Genomic DNA, 22550 nt, shown 5'->3' with positions numbered 1-22550 from the left:
ACGGCACCCCTCCCCCTGCCCTAGATATGGCCAGTTGAGTGAGGCCTGGGGCTTGTCCCAATCCCCTCCATCACCCGTCACCTGCTCAGGGCTGCACGCTTGCAGGGTGAGGAATATTGAGGATGTGGTTGGCTCTGACTCTTCTGAACTGTGACCTTGAGCCAGTCACGTGACCTTTCTGGGGCTCAGATACTCTCTTCCTCTGTGCAATGCGGCTGATAGCCCTGCCTCTAAAACCGCAACACACAGCTGGCAGGACCTCTCTGGCCCCTCCCCAATGGGCGCTGTAATACCAGGGAGCTCCTTGACTTTGACTCTCTGTACCTCGCTCTCTGGTGCCCCCCCCACCTTTAACAAAGGCTGCTCCTTCATCCCGGTAACAGCCTTTCTTCCATCACTCATTCTTCTAGGCTCCAGTGAAGGGTTTTCGCCTCCAGGTGCTTTTGCTGGATATCCCAGGGTGGATGTCTCCGTGCTGCGCTCCTCCGTCAGTGGGACATGCATTTATGTTTGTCACTGCACTTAGCGACCCCGAAATCACTGCTCCCACCCTCAGGAGGCTCCCAGGCTTCCGGCAGATGCACCGTGTTCTTTTATAACTCCCCTTTTCTGCAACGGCCCCCTAGGGTGGCTAACACTGCTCTAGGTGCTTAAGGGCTAACTGCTGAGGGAGAAGGTGCGGGGGGAGCAGAGGGTGCAAAGGCAATAAAGAGACCCCAGGGGTGTGTGGGGAGGGGTGCGGCACTGGCGCCGTGTGCGACAGGGAGGAGGCAGATTCTGCAAGGCAGCCTCAGGCGTTACGTGAAGGGGACCTCACTCTATCCTGAAGGCACCAGGGAGCTTCCGAAGGGTTTTAAGCAAGGGGAAGACACGATTGGCCGTATGATTTAGAAGAGTCCCGCTGGCTGCCCTATCGGGGATGTCCCGGAGGGGCAAGACTGGGGTCAAACAGTCCAGGGAGGGGCTTTTGGTGTGACCCAGGAAGGGGCTGATGGTGCGGCCACGTGGATGGGGAGAGGCAGGTGGCTCCTACTTCCTGTGGTAATGAGTTAGCTCTGCCCCTCCCCGGCTCTGGACTTGGGCCACCAACTCCACCGCATGGTCGTTAGAATGAACGAGGGAACAAGTATTTGCGTAGTAGTGCTCGACATGTGTCCTGGCCGCAAGCTGGGGCCTATGGGGGGTGCACAGGAGCTCATCCAGGATGACTCTTGGATTTCTGGTTTAAGGAAATGGGTAGAGAGTCAGCAATGACTCAGCGATGGGCACGTCAGGTCTTGAGGTAGTTGGGAAGAGGACCTACTTGGGATCGGTACATGGAACACGCCTAGGCCCTCACATCTCGGCCCCAGCCGGCTCTGAATCCTGGTTCTCACCCCCACGGGCAGGGCAGGGTGGGTCCAGCACGGGCGGCCAGAAGGGGTGGAACTGATTGGGAAAAACAACAGTCCAACTCATGGAAAGGCGAGGCCCAATCAGAGGTGCTCTGTGTCACCTTACTGCCTTGGGGCCTGAGCTCACGCACGTGTGAATGGGGGAGACGACTGTGCCAGGCAGGGTTTGGTCTCCCGGACGCTGAGAGCCGGGAGGTACAGACAGCGATGTTGAAACACCTCCTATCCCTTCGAGGTCCCACTCACACGCGACCTGCTCCGTATCACCTCTCCCGGCTCGCCAGCCAGAAGCAACCCCTCTCTGCTCTGGGCTCCTGGAACCCCCACACTCTGAGCGTTTGCAGGGCTGTGCCTGGCCTCTGCCCGCCCCACAGCCCCTGGGACCGCCGGGCCAGCACACACAGCCGCTCACTGTCTCTGCCCCACCGCCGCGTGTGCTGCTCTGCGCCCCTCCCCGCAGGCGGCCAGCACAAGCCCGGGGCCAGTCCAGAAGGTGGGGCTCTGCTGTCACGGCCCCAGTCGACAGGAACTGCAGTCCTTCCAGTGAAAAGCCCAAACGTGAGGCAGAAGACAGGACTCGAGACACACCCAGGGGCCGTAAGCAGGGAGCCACAGATGGACAGCATTAATAAAGTATTCCTAGCCCTGGCTGGCATAGCTCAGTGGATTGAGTGCGGGCTGGGAACCAAAGTGTCGCAGGTTCAATTCCCAGCCAGGGTACATGCCTGGGTTGCAGGCCATAACCCCCAGCAACCGCACATTGATGTCTCTGTCTCTGTCTCTGTCTCTGTCTCTCTCTCTCTCTCTTCTCTCTCTCTCTCCCTCCCTTCCCTCTCTAAAAATAAATAAATAAATAAAATATTTTTTAAAAATCCTTATAGTTACCAAGTACATGCAGGTGGGTGTTGTTTCCCAGAGTAGTTTCACACACGCAGACAAGTATTTGGAGATACTCTATGAGCTCGGCGTGGGGGTGGGGGGGATGTTTCCAGAGAAATGCTAGCCAGAACCTGCATGTTCTGTGGGGGCTTGGGAGATGCTCTCCCACCCTGAGGAGGGGTAGAGTCACCAGATACTGTCCCCTCTTGCCTCCTAGGGAGATGCTGACTGTGGTGGGGCAGGGTCTGCCTCCAGGCCTCCCCCAAGCTCTTCTTGTAAGGCTGTGCATTTCCCTGGGGCAGGCTGGGTGTAGAGAGTGAGGGTGGTGGGGATACAAAAGGCCCTGGCCAATCCAGAGAAAGGACCACCTCTTTCCATGAGAGTGGCCCTCTCAGCCAGCACCATCTCCTCTCCACCCAAGGCCACTGCGGTGGCCCAGCATGCCCCACCCTGACTCAGCTAGCCTCCTCTGTCCTCTTTGGGGACAGGAGGTCACAGGGCTTCTCATCAGATGGGTTTGGAAGCTGGCCTACATCCACTCCCACTCCCCAGCACTCCCACACACAGGGCACCCATGTGCAAACAGGCACACACATGGACATCTGCACAAAGACGCACACCACTCACTGACTTCCATGTGTGTACACAAATGCAGAACACAGCAAGGTCATGTTCAAGCACAATAACTCCCAGTGCGCATGCATGTACTCTATAGACAAAATGCAGGGGTTAGCAGGGACAAAGGAGACAGCCTGGAAGGGCAAAGGCCATGCCTTTTCCTACCTTCCTCCTCTACCTGTGAAACACTATATGTCATGCAAAGTTCAGATCAAATGCCATCTCCCCCATGAAGGCCTCCCTGATTTCCCACCAGAGCACCGAGTCCTCCCTCCTGTGCCACCCCCTGGCTCTCTCTCCTCCATCTGATCTTTGCCACATTCTGCCTCCTCCCATTGCAGTTTCCTTAAAAGATAGCTGGTGTGTATCCTCTGCACTTTATTTCTCGCCCCTCCCTTTAGACTATTGCTGGAAGGAAGACATGGAGGCTGAAGTTGTGGCTACCATCTTGGACCGAGGGGTAAGGACCACACCTTAGAGAGGACAGAGTCACAGGCTGGAAGGACCTGGGTCCCTGAGCACTCTGTGGGCCAGAAATGCCATGCCAGCCCTGGGCTCTCTATGTCCAGACTTTTATGTGAGAGAAACCAATTTTGTTTTGGTTAAGCCAATTATTTGGGGCCTCTTTTACTCGCAGGCAACCCCAACTTTAACTGAGACAGTGGGAATTATTTCTGGCTCCTTTCCCACTTCTCCCTGCATCTAATCCTCAAACCCTTTGGGTTCTACCTCCTTGATGTGTCCCAGACCTGTAAGCTTTTCTCCATCACTGCTACTTCCACCTGGGCTTCAACCTTCCGAATTTCTTGCCTGGGTTACTGAGTCAGACTTCTGTCTACCTCGTCTCCCTACCTCTTAGGCTTGCCCTTCCCATCTTTCAGACCAGTAACTCACATCAGCTTTCTCTTGGGAAAAGCTAAATATATACATATGGAGATCAATATGACAGATGCCCACACCCAGAATGGTGACAAAAAGTGATAATATTATCTGCAATTTTTGTGAGGCAAATCTGACACAGTCGTGTTTGTTCCCTCCAGCAGGGCAAACACCTGCCTGTGCCCTGTGGATCCCATACTGAGCCGTGTCCCTGGTACCTGTTTTCAAACTTGGACATCCTTGATGAGTGAATGTATGGCATGGTTCGTGTGTTTTAAATTTTTATCTAAATCATGCTATATTATACCTATATTTCTGCAGCTTGCTTTTTTCCTATGTTTTTGAGGTCTATGCATGTTGACACCTATAAACTGAGCTCCTCCATGCCCAAAGCTCTGTGACACTCTATCAAGTGACTCAACAGCCCATCCATATGTTTCCCTGATGGACAATCAGACTGTTCCTGTTTTGTTTTTATAAACAATGCTTCACTAACATCCTTATACATGTGTGAAGTCTCTAGGAGCTATAGTTCATAGGTCTTAAAGACAGTGAATGTTACAAATTGAAATGCATCTCCCCAAAACCGTATGTTGAAGTTCTAACCCCAGGTACCTATGAATGTGACTTATTCGCAAGGAGGCATTTTGCAGATATAATCCAGTTTAGGTGAAGCCATTAATGTGGGCCCTAATCCAATATGACTGGTGTACTTCAAAGAAGAAAAAGAGCCCTGGCTGGCGTAGCTCAGTGGATTGAGCACTGCCTGCAAACCAAAGTGTTGCCAGTTAGATTCCCAACCAGGGCACATGCCTGGGTTGTGGGCCAGGTCCCCAGGTGGGGGCATGCGAGAGGCAACCACACATTGATATTTCTCTCCCTCTTTCTCCTTCCCTTCCCTCTCTCCAAAAAAAATAAAATCTTTTTTAAAAAGAAGAAGAAAAAGAGACACACACAGGGAGAGAAGGGCATTGAAGATGGAGGCAGAGATGGGAGTGATGCATCGACAGGCCAAAGAATTGGGAAGGGTCGCTGGCAATAGTTGGAAGCCAGAGGCAAGGCCTGGAGCAGAGTTGTCTCAGAGACTCCAGAAAGAACAAACCCCACAGATACCTTGATTTGGGACATCTAGACTCCAGAACTGTGGCAGAAGAAATTTTTATTTTAAGCCATCTAGTTCGTGGTAATTTGCCGTAAATGTGTATGGCAGCTGCAGGAGACGTGGAATGGAAAGTCGTGGCGCGTGGGGGCACAGGATGAGGTCACAGCGAGAACAGAGGATCTGAGCTGGTAAACCGGAAGGGGCGAGGGCAGTGCGAGGCCGCAGAGCATACAGTAAATCAACACAGCACACGGCTCTCTCTATTCGGGTTTTAGAGTGTCCGAGAAATGGCCGTTGCTTAGGGTGGATTGGTTCAAATTGTTCAGCTCGTAGAATCTCGAATTCATTCATTTTGTCCTTTAAAAGTAATGAATTCCCTTCCACGCACAACCACAATGATCTGACAAACGCAGGTTTGTCATTAGTAGCCACGAGTTATTTTGGGCTTTCTAAACCAGGTGGTTTTTTTAGACGCGATCAGCTCCTCTTTCTTAATCTTCCCAAGTGCCCGCACACACAAGGCAGGAATGTTAACCTGGGCAACAGAGAAAGGGGAGCATTCAGTGAAGTGAGGTGATGTGCACTTGGGAAAACATCCGGCTGAGGAGCTAGGGGGGGCCACCTTGTTCCTGGCCCGAGGAGGTGAGGCAAATTCCTTCACCTGCATCAGCCTACATTTTCTCAACTTTCAAAATGACAAAGTCGCCGCTACCGCTTCCGTGCGGCGGGTGGTGATTAAGTCAGCAGCGTCCTCACCCTTTCCCGAGACCACGTGGACCCGGCGGGGCCGACTCGCCGACTGGCGGACCCGCTCGCCCCAGCCACCAGGGTCCGCTGTGACGCGGCGCGGGCCTGGCTGCTCTAGCCTCACCCGGGGAGGTGGCTGTCCTTACCTTCGGCAGGAGCGCGCGCCTCAGAGTCTGCGCCCGCCGGCCCTCCTCTCTGTCTTGCAGCCACCCACTGCCCGCTTGCCGCCCAGCATGGCCCTGCTGCACTCCAGCCGCGTCCTGTCCGGGATCGCCGCCGCCTTCCACCCAGGCCTCGCGGCCGTGGCTTCTGCCAGAGCCAGGTAAGCAGGGGAGACGGAGCCGGGAAGACGGGCCTGTCCCGGGAGCTACGGACACCGCCAACACACGCACACACGCACACACTTTCTCGGATTGAGCGGCCGCGCCATACAATGACCCTCGGGGTCCTACATCCCTCTCCTCCCCTGCGCCCCAGACCGCGGGAGAGCGCGCCAACGCGTTTCCCCCAGGTTAGGAAGTATGTCCCTCTACGGCACCCGACTCCCATTCAAGGTGGGGGTCACGGGGCTCAGATTCAGCGGGGGAGTGGGGGTTGGGAACTCGGGGGGAGCCGGCGGCTGCTGCCCAGGGCTGACCTCGCTCCCATTGGCTGCAGGGCCGGGGCTGCCTCGCGCCCGTTGGCTACGGCACCTGGGACGCGGGGGCGTGGGGCTGGACCGCGTGCGCCACGCGTGTGCCCTTGACAGGCTACCCGGGGGCGCTGCGGGGCTCACCTGTCGTGGCCTCTCTGGGGCCTGACCCGGCTTGGCTGTCCTGTGGCTGACGGCCATTAGTGTGCCCGGGAGAGGGAAGCGCATGAAAGGAAGGTACCCGGGACTTTGGCATTCAGTCCCGGCCATCCTCCCTGCATCCGGTGACCTTGGCGCCAGGCATCCTCGCGTCCGTGTTACCGCCTAAGTCACCCGTGATTCCCCCCTCCCAACTTTCCCGTTTGGCCTTTGGGTGCAGAAGAGTCGGAGTGTAGCGCACCTCTTTTTTGTTAAGCCTTTAGCAGGCCTGCCTGTAGGAAAGTGGCCGTTCTCCCTCTGCATCTCTCTCTTCGTTTAGTGAATATTTCTTCACCCGAGTTTCACAGAGCCAGGCACCGGACCAGATGCTGGTAATAGACACGGTCTTGAACGAGCCTGACAAAGGTGTCACTCAGACAGTTACTAATACTTGTTTTAAACAGCGTGTGAGTGTTGGCAAAGGAAAAAATCGGTGCGTTAATTGCTTTTTAGTGGAGACCTGAGCCAGGCAATTTAATTCACTCGAGAAGCGGGTTGGGGCATACCCTGGCTGGTGCGACTCAGTGGATTGAGTGCCGGCCTGCATACCAGAGGGTGGCTGGTTGATTGCCCGTCAGAGCACCTGCCTGGGTGGCGGGCCAGGTCCTCAGTTGGGGGCGTGTGAGAGGCAACCACACATGGATGTTTCTCTCCCTCTCTTTCTCTCTCTCTCCCCCCTCTCTCTAAAAATAAATAAATGAAATCTTTTTTTAAAAAAAGCTGATTGGGGACAGTGTCCTTAAATGCTAACTAATCAGGAACCGGGTCTCCAAACCTCCACAATCAGATGGTAACTCCAAGGAGCAAAGCCTTTACTTCTTTTCCTAGCCTCGGCTTCTTGTTTGAACATTTGTACGATGCCTTCAAGCCTGCAGAACAGTGTGTCCTTTACAAAGCCGCTCATTCTTGGCAGTGGTTTTCCCCAGACCATCATCCCACGTTCTTAACTCCTTGATTTGGTTTCTTCTTGGCTCGCTGTCGGGGTGTGCTCGTTGAGTCAGCCCACCTAGTGGACCAGAATTAGGAGGGGTTGTTATCATTCATGCAGTGAGTTGGGAGAACAGAAGGCGGTGCCTAAAATCACGGGCAAGAGAAAGTTAGTTTCACCATTGTAGTCACAGTAAAGTGATCTCTTACAGATTTGGCCGGATGGTCTACCGCTCTACTTATAGTACTTGGTGCAAATCCCCATGGGAGTGACCTTTTAGTCATGCTTTCAGTTTGAGAGCCTGGCTTATTTTTCCTTTCCATCTTTTCCCCCGTTAGAACATAAATTCCATGAAAGCAGAGACCTGACCTACTTCGTTCATTGTTACATCTCAGCAGTTAGAACAGTGCCGTTTTAACATTGTATCTTACATCATAGTCTGAACACATAAGGTAACTGCAGTTGCAACATGTGTACAGAAAGTAGTCTTAGCCTTGGCTGGGTAGCTCAGTCGGTTACAGCGTGGTCACCATAAGCCGAGGTTGCGGGTTCTATCCCGGGTCAGGGCACGTACAAGAATCAACCGATGAGTGCATAAGTAAGTAGAATAACAAACTGATGTTTCAGTCTAGCTCGCTCACTCTCTTTTCCTTCCTCTCTCTACTATCAATAATTTTAAAAAAACAGATGAAGGAAATCTTACCTGTAAAAAAATAATCTTAAAATATTGGAGCACCTGCAGTTGAGGTGCTATTCAGGGTGAAACAGTAATACATGGTAAGGTGACAGGATCTGGCTAGAGTTGTTAGCTGTTCAGAAAACAAGGAAGTAAGAACCTTCACTCCCACTGCTGTAGAAGTGATATTACCTTAAAAAGCCAGGTGTTAAAAGTGGAAACATTTAAAATAACTAATTGAAGTTTCTTTTTTTTTAAAAAAAAAAAAGTCTATTCTAATACAGTAAAGCCCTGGCAGTTGGTATTCTGACAAACCGAGGGTTTATACTTGGGTCATTTAAATGGAAATCTCTTAAGCTGATGTGTTTGGTGTTTGTTTGTGTGCTTTTAAGATGTTGTTTATTTATTTTTAGAGAGAGAGAGAGAGAATTGATGTGTGGTTACCTCTCATGTGCCCCCTCCTGGGAACCTGGCCCACAACCCAGGCATGTGCCCCTGACTGGGAATTGAACCAGCGACCCTTTGGTTCACAGGCTGGCACTCACTGCACTGAGCCACACCAGCCAGGGCTCTAGTACAATCTCTTTAAAAACATCAGAGTTCTTACACTGTGGCAGAGGGTCTTTGCCCTTTTAAGGAACGGACTAATTAAAGGCATGCAGGCCCTGAACGAGATTACTGATGTAGGACTAATCAAACTGCACATCCCTGCTCCTATATTTAGATTTTTGAGATTCCATATTTGCACAATGCTTTTAGACTTCTTCGTTTTTTAATTTTAACTTTTTTTTTTTACTGTTGTTCAAGTACAGTTTTCAGAATTCTTCTTAAAAGACACTGCTCTCTGGGGATGGCGGGGTGGTAGGGCATGGGGAGGGGATGGAAACAACTGTACTTGAACAACAATAAAAAAATGTGGGGGGGGGGTACTACTCTCCATTATATCTCTGCCAGAAGACTCAAGGCTGTTTCTGAATTTCCATGCCAGATAAACGTTTTAAAAACACGGCAAGTAAGTATTTAACAAGGGTGCCTTCTGTCCTTGTGGTCAGGGGCAGTGGCTCTGTCATCATTGATTGACGGACTCGAAGACAAAGCCGACTTTTCAAAAACGAAAATTGCTCACTAGAAGCTTTCTATCGTATGTCCTTGACATTCGAAGTGTTCCTCTTACTCATCAGCTGAAGACAGTGATGGAGGTAGGCAGGTGGCTACGTGTGTTCAGGGTCCGGATGGTGGGTAGGAAATAACAAAAGCTTTCTGCAGGCCCAGTTCAGAAGTTGCTTCAAGGTATCTGTTTCTCACTGTTGCTGAGACACTGGAACAACCAGGAAGCCCAGAACAATGAAGGAAAAGAAGGATTATGAGTTCTGGCAGTAGAACTATTAAGGAGGAAGAGTGATCATATCTCCTGAGACTCTAGAAGAAACTAAGTAGTAATCATTGAAAAGCAGGAAAGACCTGTGTTTGATCATAAAGCCTTAGAGCCGTGTGCTCCTTGGATTCTCTGGGTACGGCCTCAGCGGGCGTCATACTGGCAGCACGGTGGTTTTGAAGGAGAGCGTAGCGTGATCATTTGCAGCAACACCAGCTAACACCGAGCACTCTGTCTGTGCCAGGCTCTGTTCTGTTTCATAGTTAATAACTCCTCTCGTTCTTACAACTGCCCTGTGAGACTGACGCTCTTGTGCCCCCATCTTACAGACCGGCTCTACAAATACAAGTGTGTTCATGTCACTCCCCCTACCTGATCACCAACACCCCTACCTGATCACCAACAATGTAACAATTCTACATATTTTCAGTACATTGGGGATGGGGCCAAGGAAGTTATTTTTAACAAGCTCTCCAAATGACGCCCTTAACAAGTTTAGGGCCAGGATAAAAACTAAAGCCCCTTGGCGTGGATGGGGGTGGGGGCGGGGAGAGGTGTCGCATTATCCTCTTACACTGTCCCTCCCTTACTTCTCTAGTTTCATCTTGTACCTCTCTCAGCTTCTCGCTGCCAAGTTACTTGAAATATTCTTTGCCTGGGAACCCAGGTCCAGTTTGGACTGCTTTGAAAGCCTACACGTGCATCCCGCCCTCCCCAAGGGTGTCCCAGCAGGTGCCCCCTTCTGCTTCTCATAGGATTTGTACTAAAATTGTTGTTCTTCTCCACCCTTCTGGGAGGCGCTTTGAAGTCTTAGGCACTATTGAGTTATGGCGCCTCCTGCTTTGCTGTGTGCATGGTAAACATGCAACAGTTTGTCGAAACGGATTTGTGGCATCCCCGAGAGGTTTCCGGCCCTGGGAATCTTGCTTCCGTAACTGATGTCTTCTCATATGTCCCGTTTCAGCTCCTGGTGGGCCCATGTGGAGATGGGCCCCCCAGATCCCATCCTCGGGGTCACAGAAGCCTTCAAAAGAGACACCAACAGCAAAAAGATGAACCTGGGAGTTGGTGCCTACCGGGACGACAATGGAAAGCCTTACGTGCTCCCTAGCATCCGGAAGGTGAGCTTGCCGTCCGCCTCCTGCCCAGTGGGGGTACATGAACTGAAGGAGCTCCCAGGGAGCAGCAGAAAGGCTGCCTGGCCGGGAGCCCGGAGGCCTTGGGTCAGGCCCTGGGCTGTGGTCTCCTCGGCTGTGAAAGTCGGTGGTTGGAACCACGTGGTCTTTTCCAAGATGGAACCTCTGCGATTGCCTGTAAAAGAGGCATAAAGTCGTGTTTAATTCTGAGGATGCGTGAAAGGACCAAGAATGTCGACGTTGTCTCTTGGTGACAGGAACAGGCCTTCATGGGTGAGGGTGACTCTTGTTATTTCCCTTTTCTCTCATTTTGGTCACCTTAAGAAAGCCCACCTTCCTACACGGACATGCTCTGTCCTTTCTTCCTATCACACACTAGAATCGTTTTCTTTATTTCTGTTGCATATTTTTCAGTAGTCTCTCTACTGGTTAGTATAACTATAATGTAATCCCCTAAGAACAGTTTTTTCAAAGAAAGTATGTCTTCCTGTGCATCTGTCCCAGGCTTCATACTAGCGACACGGTGAGAGGTAATGAACTGTGAATGCGCTGCTTTGCCGCTTCCCAGGTGGGGCGGAGCTGTGTGTGTCCGCCGTCCCTCCACGCTGCAGACCTGGGACCCAGGAGTGGCTGTGGGAGGAGAGAACTCTCATCCTCCCAACACGACACCGTGCAGCCGACTGGCTCCGGCATTCGGGAGCGGCTGCAGTAATAGGGCACAAGCTGAACGGACCACCACCGAAAGGAGAGATTTCAGAGCATACAACAGGAGGACCCATGAGGAGTCGTCTCTGCGAGCCTCTGAGTAGCAAAAAGGAGTCAAGAAACAGGGTTTGCTTCTGGTCTCGAGAAACCAGTTTAAAGCAGTCAGCAAGAGTTAGCTGCTGTCGTAAACAGGAACACCGCCACTCACTCCTGTACATTCGCTCCTCAGCTCTTCACCTCGGCCACTCGAGGTGTAGGAGCAGTTGCTCCCCCACTCAGCAGATGAGGAAACTGAGGCTCAGGAAGGTTAATAGTTCTGAGACTCAGGATCAGCACCGCCAGTAAGGGCCAGCCAAGCCTGTGACTCCGAGCCACGAAGACACGCGTCTGTTACTGTTAATGTAACACTTTGACGTTCTGAGACTGGCGTGTGCCTTGAAATGCTTCCTGGAATCCTGCGTGTTTAGATTGGCGTTCATTATCTCGTGTCTAAGTGTTGCTCTTGAACCTTCTCGTTCTTGTGCATTCCTAGAACGCCGTTTTACATTCAGTAGCAAACAAGAGACACTGTCCTCGTGTTTCCTCTTGTCTAGGCAGAGGCCCAGATCGCTGCAAAAAACCTGGACAAGGAATACCTGCCCATCGGGGGACTGGCGGAGTTTTGCAAGGCGTCTGCGGAGTTAGCTCTGGGCGAGAACAGCGAGGTGTTGAAAAGTGGCCGGGTAAGCCGAGCAAGCCGAGCAGACTCTGGCGTCCCACGGGGTCTGTTCTTTAAAGTCAATAATTTAAACAATTTAAAACGAAAAAAGATACACCACTTCGTATGCGGTGATTATTTTGAGTGGCCAGACATTTGCTAATATCTCTTCTTTAGATACTACATTGGCACTGAGTACATAAAAGATTTCCTGCAACCCCAATTCCAGAAATGTGGTAGTAATCTGATATATCTGATACCGCTTTTCTGTTATTCTTTATGTGCTGATGTCCCCTTTACCTTACATAAGCTTTAGGAACTGCAAACCGCACCTCATTTTAGGCCCACCTTCATGTCCCAAGCTTCCAGCTTAGATGGAGGAAGCTGGCAGGAAGTAAACCACAGGGAGATGTTTGCATCCGGGAACGGCTGGGCACCCCTCTGCTGCTCCTTCCCAGCCAGTCTGCACGGGGGAGAGAGCAGCCCTGCTGCCTCCCTGCTTCCTCCCTCCTCTCCCCCTCCTCTGTCAGAGGTCCGGAGGGCGTCTCTGCAGCCCTGAGCATGCCTTAGTTGTCTCCTCCTCCCAGCGAGGGGGGCCCAAAAGCTCACTGGACATAAGTGTTTTGCATACAGACTCCTATATGCGCCTTGCAGAGTATGTGCAGACCCACACTGTAGTAGGATAGGACCATGCATGTCACCACCGAACAGCTGGCGGACCAGAGGGCCCCTGAGCTTCATTATAGTTTACTCTCTTTTGAAACAAATGTTAATGAATACATTTGTAGGTTTGTTAGTTTTTTTCTGTGTAAGGCTGGGGAAAACACACAAAGTAGCAAAACTAAGCCAACATTTCTCCCCTCCCGACCTCCCCAAGGCCAGAATAAATACATTTTATTTACCAGACTGGCCTAAGTCCGGGGGTTAGTTCATTGACTCAGAAAAGCATACAGCCTTGACCCCATGGTGATGCAGTAATGGTCCCAAGTTGTGGACAGAATACAGGTTTGTTTGATATCCGTGCAGTCAGCCACCTGTGAACCCCCTAGGAAAACGTCCGTATTTTTGTGTAATTTTTGCTTAGTCTGTGCACTTCTAGTCATTGGTTACCTAAATGTGAGGCCGGCCTGTCTTAGACTAACAGCAGCTTGTCTTTTATAAATTGCCTTTGTGAATCATCGGTATTATCAGATCCGCAGTCAGGTTTTTATCTCTGTCATGCCAAAGTCAGCACAGACAGACTTTGCTTATTAAAGAGTTTGTTGTTTGGGTTCCTCCCATTTCATCCAGTGTCTCCCAATCCAGAAAATAGGTTTATGTTTTGCAGAGGCTTGTTTTTTATGGTGCCTTTAAAAAAAAGTTTTCCGTGTTACCCAAAAGATGAATGTTTCAGATTATGAGAACTCCTAAAAAGGAACCTCTTCTCCTAGACGACCTTTAATGTATAGTAACATTATTCTGATGGACTTACTGGCTTGCTTTTCAAGGAACCTTGATGTTCAGAGAGTCATTTGATTTCGTGTAATTCTACAATAGTATATAATGACGTGGCTGGGGTTTTTTTTTTTTTAAGATTTTATTTATTTTTAGAGAGGGAAGGGAGGGAGAAGGAGAGAGAGAGAAACATCAATGTGAGGTTGCTGGGGGTCATGGCCTGCAACCCAGGGTTGTGCCCTGACTGGGAATCGAACCTGTGATGCTTTGGTTCAAAGCCCAAGCTCAATCCACTGAGCTACGCCAGCCAGGGCATGGCTGTTCTTTTTCCCCTGCATAAGCCACTCCTTTTTCATTGGGGAGGTGTGGGGGCAGGGGGATTAGCCATAAGTCTGCAGCCGCAGAGGCAGTGGAAACTGAAGAGACGCCTCTTTTGGCAACCGGTGAGGACAGTCGAGTCAGCCTGTCACCAAGCAAATGGGGTGATGAGAGAGTGCTGTTCCCTCGTCTCCGAACACCCGTTGGGAGCGCGGTCGCCAGCCTCTCCCTCGCCTGTTCTGCCAAGAGAGTGGTGCGCCTCCCTGACCCAGGGTGTCTTTCCTGCAGTATGTCACCGTGCAGACCATCTCCGGGACCGGGGCCCTGAGGATCGGAGCCAGTTTTCTGGTGAGTCTGAGTCCCTCCAGCGGAGGTGCTGCCGTGTGTGACCCAGTCTGTGAGTCGAGGATGCCGGGGTCGCCGGTGCGTGCGCTCGCCCGGCCAGAAGCAGGTTTCCTCCCTCCACCCACAAGGTGGGAGCCGTCCCGTTCCCTGACGCACAGACTCAGGGGGCTGAACGTGAACACACGTGGTAAAAATTAGAAGAACTCACAGAGAAGATATTATCATAATTAAAGAAGATAGCGTCATATAATAAATATAGCTTATTGAGCAGCTTTTGCATTGCAGCCCGATTCATCTTTACGAAGGAGGTTCCGTTGCCACCGTTCACAGATAAAGAGACTGGGGTGCAGCTGGGCCCTCCCTGGGGCACGCAGCCGTGTGCCGGTCAGAGCCAGGGTCTCAGCCCCAGTTCCCGGTCGCCCCTCTGCGTGGTCAGGACTGTCTCTCGGTCAGAGACGGAAGCTTGAGTTTCAGGAGAGAAAAATGTCTTCTCAGGAAAATAGGTCAACTTGGGCCTCTCCTTTCGTCACGTCTTTCTTTCCCTCTCATCCCATCTCTTAGCAAAGATTTTTCAAGTTCAGCCGCGATGTCTTTCTGCCCAAACCGACCTGGGGGAATCACACGCCCATCTTCAGGGACGCGGGCATGCAGCTGCAGGGCTACCGATACTACGACCCCAAGACGTGCGGCTTTGACTTCACAGGCGCCATAGAGGACATTTCGGTAAGTGGCTTTCTGGGCAGGAGGGGTGAGGGGACCGGGAACACGCCCCCTCGGGGAGAATTGGCATCCCCCAGCCCCGTCTCAATCCCTGACTCCGAATCCTGGGGGGTGAGCTAACTCCCAGACCTCGGGTGGTTTTCCTTATTTGTCCAGTAATAGTGACCCTGTGGCACTTCAGGTCAATTTTCTCCTTGCAAAGCAATCTCTTGGTGGTTTGTCTGTTTAGAAAATACCACAGCAGAGTGTTATCCTCCTGCACGCCTGCGCCCACAACCCCACGGGAGTGGACCCTCGCCCGGAGCAGTGGAAGGAGATAGCCTCGGTGGTGAAGGTGAGGGGTGCGGGCCGACTGGTGCCCTGGCATCTTAACCGCGCCAGTGAATGACCTTGAGCCCGCATGAAGTTTCTGCCACTTACGAACGGCCAGGAAAGCACTCCGCATTTGCGTGGGTGGCGGTTCCGTGATGAATGACACGTGAGCAGGGTGAAAATGATCTTTGTCCCTCAGCCTGGGTCTGGGGAGTTCTGGCGAAGCGTGTCATTGGCCGGCCTGTACGGTAGGCACCCACTGACCCCAGATGTCTGCTGGCAGTGGTTACATTTGTCCTGGTCACTGGTTACTTGTTCATCCTTGACCCACTTTTTCGTGTCCCCTCCGATCTGTGCCACCTCCCTGGGCACTGCCATTATCACTCACAGGGTCGGCTGGCAGAGAGGGCATGAGAGTTCTAGAGGGGAAGACATTCCTGAGTCCCCATTCCCACTCCTGGTGGTTTCCCTTCCTTTACATTCTGTCCAGCCTCGGCTGCAGACAAAACGAGACAGAGAAACAGCATTCAGAGGACACTCCCAGGGTGAGCTGGCTCTCGGCTGGCCGTCCCATGAGCCCTGAGTGGAAGACCCTGCCAGAGTCACATTGGCCCCAGAAAAGGCTGGTGCTGGTCCCGTGTTAACTAGACCCAAATGATTCCCCAGCCCACTGCACCTCTGCGGGCCTAAGGAGAGCTTCCCGTGTGACCGAGGAGCTTTCCAGAAAGGCCGAGGTTAAGACTCTCCTCTTAATGTCTTCTTGTTTTTAATCCTCACCTGAGAACGTGCTTATTAATTTTAGAGAGAGGGGAAGGGAGGGAGAGAAACCTCAATGTGAGAGAAACACCAGTTGGTTGCCTCTCACGTACACCCCGAATGGGAGCCAAACCCACAATCCAGGCATGTGCCCTGGCCAGGAATCAAACCCACGATCTTTTTGGCTGATGGGACAACTCTCCAACCAACTGAGCCAAGTCTGAATGTCTTCTTGAGGGACCATACCAGCCAGAGTAAAGAAAAATATATGTTAGTCTCTCAGCTCTTGGGAAACTTCCTCATGACCGGGCTGCCCTCTGGGGAGAAAACCGCGTGGACTCGGTTTGCGTGAGGCAGGCCTGGTCCCGGTGAGCACAGGCGGCCGTCCGGGCCCCTTGAGTGGGGCCGCCTGAAGCATCCATCTTCTCCTTTCCTTCCCAGAAAAACAACCTCTTTGCGTTCTTCGACATGGCCTACCAAGGCTTTGCCAGCGGCGACGGCAACAAGGACGCCTGGGCCGTCCGCCACTTCATCGAACAGGGCATCAATGTGTGCCTCTGCCAGTCCTACGCCAAGAACATGGGCTTGTACGGTAAAGTAGAGGGCCCGGTGCGGTGCTGGGAGGGGGTGCCGCGCGGGTGTGGAGTTCGGGGGGGTGTGTGTGTGTGTTTCCGTGTCCCTCCTTGCCCAGAGAGGAAGGACAGGTGGAATGCATTCTACCGATCTTTAGCTTCTTCAGTGTCCCTGGGTCCCTCCGGCAGAGAAAGCCGATTACTGCTTCTCTAGACAACAAGTGTCCTCTGTATATGAGCCCAGAACATGGACACAATTCAAAAGAAGCTCCAAACTCTCTCGAGTACTCAGACTCTCTGTTGTATCCGGATTCCCCATCCTGGTTGTCAAAAACTACTTACAACCAGGAGTTATTTCTGTGGTGCTTCTGGGGGAGACGGCTACCGTGTAACGGATCTAACCGTGGTCGGCCTCTGCCTTTCCAGGTGAGCGCGTGGGAGCCTTCACTGTGATCTGCAAAGACGCCGACGAGGCCAAGAAGGTGGAGTCGCAGCTGAAGATCCTGATTCGCCCCATGTATTCCAACCCGCCCGTCAACGGGGCCCGCATCGCGTCCGCCGTGCTGAACACCCCCGATCTGCGTAAACAATGGTAAGGGTGGGGTGCCCACCCCCCACACCCCAGCCTGCCGCCTTCCCCAGGCAGAAGGGGGGAGGGGGAGAGGAGTACACGTGTGAGCTCTTTCAGAGCAGCCCGCTGATCTCTCCCTGTGAGAGACAGACACAGTCCAGAGACGGCCGTTGGTTTTATTCCGCCGTCTCCGGGTGAAATGAAACCTGCCTTCTCCTCGGTTGTAAGTTCACACTGAAGTACCTTACGTAGGAACGCTTTCTTTAGAGAGTCATGCTTTTTTGTTTTTATTTTAATAATAGTTAGCATTGCATTGGTATCTCCGCATCTTCTGGTTTTCACTTCTGTACCGTCTGAATCTCTTGACACCTGAGCACTACGTTAGTGTCACTCCGTCTCTTTGACCATGAGCCACGTATCGCGTGTTTTACGTGATGATCCTCTGTGTGTGTGTGTGTGTGTGTGTGTGACCGAAACAGCTACAGAACACAATCCTAGGCGTGTGCTGTACGCCAGTGCCTTCTGAGTGCCAGTCGCATCCAACTGTGTGCGTGTGGTGCCTGCTGACAGGTCGTGGTCACTTTCAAAGCCATCACTCTGGGTCAGACTATTCTGCGGGTTGCATCTGGTCTGCCGCTGTTCATAAACAAAGTTTCAGCGGAGCACAGCCACGTGTATTCCTAAATGGACTGTGTGTGGCTGCTTCCGTGCTGTCACAGCAGAGGTCAGTGGTTGTGGAACAGAGTACACCACCCATAAAGCCTAACACGTTTATAATTCGAGCCCTTGAAAAAAATGTGCCGGCCCCCGCTCTCTGTAATCTGGAGTTCATAAAAAGCCACTCCACCCATGGATGTGGGGGGTTATGCAGGAGTTTATTCTGGGTAGCTGTTCGGCTATGGGGGTGGGTCTCTGAGCAGCCTCCCGGCTGGAAGAGCTCAGTCTGCTGCCTGCTGCCTGATGTCCGTGGGAATCGTCACCTGCCGCTCACGTGGCCATCACGCAGCAACTCTTTCTCTGCCTGAAAACAATCCTGTTTACACTGAAGCACAGTAAAATGATCCTGTGAACATCGAAGTAAACAGCATCTCAGTCGAGATAGCTCTCTTCTGTACAACGCCACTGGGCTCGGCTGACCAGAACATCCAGTACTGTGCTTTTACATCACAGTTTTGTCCCCGTTGTGAAACAAATGCGAAGTCCATTTCAGAAAGTGTGGGAGGGAGAGATTAACCACCGTCCCGGTCCCTGGAACTCAGCTCTCTTTTTCTTTGCCTACCGTCATCCACAGCTGTAACGTGCCACGTACTGTTCTGGTATGTGTGTGTTGGGGGGGGGGGGGGTGGTTTCATTTCTGTCCCTTAGAATTGTACTAAGCTTTTTTTCTTTTTTGCTTAATGGTTTAAGTAGGTTTTTTTTAGATATTTCCATATTCGAAGATGGTCATCAAGCTTTTGTTTTCTTAATGTGTGCGTTTGGGTACACGTGCGAAGTCTGTGGTGTGCAGTGACGAGGGTCCTGTGCCCGGTGACTGAGCGGTCCCTCCCCGCAGGGAGTTGTAGCCTGGCGAGGAAGACCCACACAGGCACCGATGATGTGAGACGGAATGGAGTGCGTTCCGACTCCGGGAGGGGCCACCGCGTCCAGTGGGGAGCTAGGGAGGCCGTCACGAAGACGGCAGTGTCTGAGCTGTGCTTTCTGGGGAGAGGTCTTTTGTCCCCGACGGAAATGAAGGGGAAGAGAAAGTGAGGTGCGGTAAGGGAAGGCACGGGCGTGCGTCAGGCAGGGTGTGCTCCGTGTCCTGGGTGGTTTCTGTGGCGAAGACAGGGAGAGGAGGGTGCAGAAGGCAGCAAAGCCGGGGGGTGGCAGGGAGCAGATGGTGAAGTGCCCTGGTTGGTGCTCTGAGAAGCCAGAACCTCGTGACAGGAGCATGGAGGGGGGTTGCTAGGGTCAGCCCAAGCGAGCCGTGGTCATGCACCCAGGGCCTTTAGGACCCAGGCCTCAGAGAGAATGCAGAGCTGGGTGGGTGGGACTGCGGGAAACTTTGATGCAAAGGTCTCCAGCTCCAGCCGGTAACCGCACTGCTGGTGCCGTTTAAAACCACAAAGGCCCGTGTTTATATGCAAGTGCCCAATTTTAAGTGTTTAACTGCATCAAATAAAACATGATGAAGACTCCTATTTGACCTTCAAATTAGCCGTTTGTAACCTCTGTCCTAACAGTGCATGACATCATCGCAGAGAAATGGTTTGGACAGCGGACGTGTCAGAACAAGGGAGGCTAGCTGTGACTGTTTTCACCGTCCTCTGGTTGGCAAGGGCCAACAAGACCTGCCCGTAGAACCCTAGGAACTGAGTAGAAAGGGTGGATTCTGAAGAAGGGAACGATGTTTCTGGAATCAAGCCAGCTGTGTCCAGTCAAAGGACTGCCTTCTCCGGTCCCCCAGAGAAAGTTAACCCTGTCTCCTCTGGGCCGTCCCAGTGCAGCTCTGTTCTAGTGGTTCTTGCCTTGCCCTGCCCTGCTCTACAGTTGCCAGTTGCCGGGTTTGCTTCACTGCAGCCCCTGTGGGCAAAGGCCACGTCTCAGCCCCCCTCTCTCGTCAGCACTGGCACGGAGCTTGGCGCGCTGTAGGTCCCCCACGCCTCGTCTTCATGGTGAACGCAGGAGTGTGGACTCCATGCATGGCAGCAAGAAGCCATCGTTTACTGTTTGATGCACAGCTTTTGTTCCCTGCATAAAAGGGGGAGAGCCTTGGCCCTCCCATGGTTTTAGCAAGATTCATTCATTCATTTTCCCTAATAACTCAAATCATGTTAACTAATTTAGTTCCCTAATCAAAATAGTGTTCTGATGTGAAACAAAACACTGTAAGATAGTTTTCTTCCTGGCCTGGCACGTGACTCAGGGACACACCAGGGCACACAGGCCGGACTCCAGGGAGGTGTGGCCTGTCCGTCAGGGCGTGGCCAGAACTGAGCTGCTTCCTGGGCCCTTCACAGGCTGCAGGAAGTGAAGGGCATGGCCGACCGCATCATCGGCATGCGGACGCAGCTGGTCTCCAACCTCAAGAAGGAGGGGTCCTCCCACAACTGGCAGCACATCACCGACCAGATCGGCATGTTCTGTTTCACCGGACTAAAGCCCGAACAGGTAAGTGGACCCGATGGGTCAGTCCTTGCAGACCCGAGTTCCCCCTAGGGCACCTGGCTCATCGGGACTTCCCTAAAAACAGTCACTTTGAAGGCCTTCTAGCTGAAGGAAGTATGGAGCCTCCATTCTGTTTTCCCCTTTACCCGCCCCTTGCCGGTCTGTGTTCTGCACGAGGTCGCAAACCTCCAGAGAGCAGACCTCGGTTTGACCGTTTCTGTGGCCCCTGCTGCTTCTGCTGCTCTGCGGAGACAACAGAGTGAGCAGGAGCCCGGCCGGTAGCAAGAGAAACAGCTCATCTGCAGCCGGATCCTGCATCTGTTTTTGCTGCAAATGCTGAGTCTTAGATTTTTTTTTTTACCCATTTCCACCTCAGAATTCATCACCCTACTCTAAAACAGCTTTTTTTCTTCTTTCACCCTTAAGTTTGCATGCCAGATTCTGGGAATGGGGTTCAAGTGAGAAGATAAGGCAGAGCCTCTGTTATTTTACAGTCTTAGTTAGCATGGGGCTGCTGTGCCACATCAGGCTGGGGACCCCCCGGGAGTGGGGTGCACCCAAGCACTCTCCTCTCCGCAGGTGGAGCGGCTGACCAAGGAGTTCTCCATCTACATGACGAAGGACGGCCGCATCTCGGTGGCAGGGGTCACCTCGGGCAACGTGGGCTACCTTGCCCATGCCATCCACCAGGTCACCAAGTAATTTCCCTGACAAAAGGAAACAGAGACGACCTTCCCGGCGACCTCTGCTGTTGGGAGATTCACACAGAGGAAGAGGGAGGGCGGATGGTGGTGAGCGGATCCTTTCTTTCAACCACAGCACTGAAAACTGGGCGCTTGAAATGCGTTTCTCAGAAAAGAACGTGTAGGAAAACGGGCAGAGGCATCCGTGGCTGGTGCATGGGACTTTGCGGCTCTAAACCAAACTCTTCCCGATCTTTATACCTCCAGCTTTTCCGAGAGAGTTTACATGTACAAGAAAGTCATAGCCAAAAAAAAAACAACCCATCAATCAGACCATTGCAATATTTCTGAAGCTTTAACTGAAGCAACGTATGGTGCTGGTTCAGCATGAAAATGCCACGTACTAGAGGCTTTGTGAGAAGAACTAGTCCTAACAATAATGGCCTCGGGTTTGCCCTCCCAGGACGGAGCAGCCGGACTGACACGCCACGTTACAGAAATTATGTGCTGTCAAAACCAGTGAGTCGGCTGCCACTGCAGCAGGAAAATTAAAAGATGCTGTTTCCAGTCTTATTTAAGAGAAAAAGAAAGAAGACTCTCCGTGTAGGTACTCGCAGGCACTTGAATGTTCCCCTCTCCTCCTTCATCATGGCCAGTCTTTTCCGTAGGCACGGGACCTCTCACTAACCTGGATTTTCATCCTGTTCTATTGCTCGATTGACCGTCGGCCCCATCCTGTAGCTCTGACGCATCTGAAGAATGAAGAACGTGATTCACTGCTCACCCCATACCCCCACCTTGCTCCACAAAGAACAGCGGAGGATGGGAAACAGATCATTTTAGCATCCTCCTCTGTGATCGTCTGCTGCCGGGACGTCGCCTCTGCCCAGTCGGACCTCACAGCTCTGTTCGTCGCTGTCGGGAGCCGGGCCAGGCAGGTGGAACCCGCGGAGGACGTTCAGGGCTTTGGTCCTGACCTCCGTGTGCTCCCAGCCGGGCCCCGGCCGCACCCTTGGGGAGGATAACCACCATCTGCTCTAATCGCGTAGACTTACTGCAGCCTGGTTTCTCTGTTACAATAAAGTTACCGTAGACCCAACCTCCGTCCACTCTGCTGTCTTTTTTCTGTAATGGGAGGAAAGGGTAGGAGTGGATGTAGAACCCAGAAATCCGAAGTCGTATCCAGCTGACCATAAACCTATAGATGTGTTGAGCTGTTCCAAATAGAAGCTAAAGCCACGTATTTTGCCTTTGTCTCACCACTCGGCTTGGCCAGTCCACAGATGCTGGAAAGGTAGGTATAACCCACCGGTCCCTGGAGGGGCAAGTGCAGTGCCTCGAAGGATCTTGTGGGTGTGGGCAAGGAGCCAAGGAGACGTGGGGGAGGCAGCAGCTTCAGGTGTCTGTGGGAGCCAAGCGGGGAATACGAACAGCGAATGTAAAGTTACAACAGTCACGCAACCTGGACGTGAGACGATCCTGGGTGACCAACCCTCGTCCCCAGTGATGAGTAAGAGGCAAATGACAAGCACTGTGAGGATCAAGTCCAGGATTGCAGGTCTTATTTTATTTTTCAAATGAAACAAATCCTGATTTTTATAGGAGGTGTATTGATGCTTCAAAGTTGGCAATTAATTCCATTTTTTTTAATGATTCACAAGTAAGATACAACAGTAGGTTGCCAGTGTGACCTCCACCATGAAGTCATATACTCTGTCAGCAGACAT

The 22550-nt window shown here is 52.2% G+C and overlaps 1 protein-coding gene across 1 annotated transcript; it reads left to right on the top strand.

The window, feature by feature from the left end:
* Positions 1 to 5641: 5641 nt before the first annotated feature.
* On the top strand, positions 5642 to 21922 carry GOT2 (glutamic-oxaloacetic transaminase 2). Its single transcript, XM_028502013.2, has 10 exons — positions 5642 to 5941; positions 10392 to 10548; positions 11862 to 11990; positions 14006 to 14065; positions 14624 to 14785; positions 15012 to 15116; positions 16292 to 16442; positions 16849 to 17014; positions 19993 to 20143; positions 20720 to 21922. The coding sequence occupies exons 1-10, from the start codon at positions 5853 to 5855 to the stop codon at positions 20840 to 20842; spliced, it is 1293 nt and encodes a 430-aa protein (XP_028357814.1). The 5' UTR covers positions 5642 to 5852; the 3' UTR covers positions 20843 to 21922.
* Positions 21923 to 22550: the final 628 nt, after the last annotated feature.

This window comes from Phyllostomus discolor, chromosome 12 (assembly GCF_004126475.2).
Source record: "Phyllostomus discolor isolate MPI-MPIP mPhyDis1 chromosome 12, mPhyDis1.pri.v3, whole genome shotgun sequence".
NCBI classification, from domain to species: domain Eukaryota; kingdom Metazoa; phylum Chordata; class Mammalia; order Chiroptera; family Phyllostomidae; genus Phyllostomus; species Phyllostomus discolor.
This window is presented reverse-complemented; position numbering and strand designations above follow the sequence as displayed.

Excerpts from the sequence above, each read along its gene's own strand:
- GOT2 (XM_028502013.2), top strand. The coding sequence starts at position 5,853 with ATGGCCCTGCTGCACTCCAGCCGCGTCCTGTCCGGGATCGCCGCCGCC. Across the intron at positions 10,549-11,861 it reads TGCTCCCTAGCATCCGGAAG|GCAGAGGCCCAGATCGCTGC; the intron begins GTGAGCTTGCCG and ends CCTCTTGTCTAG. Across the intron at positions 14,066-14,623 it reads GGATCGGAGCCAGTTTTCTG|CAAAGATTTTTCAAGTTCAG; the intron begins GTGAGTCTGAGT and ends CCCATCTCTTAG.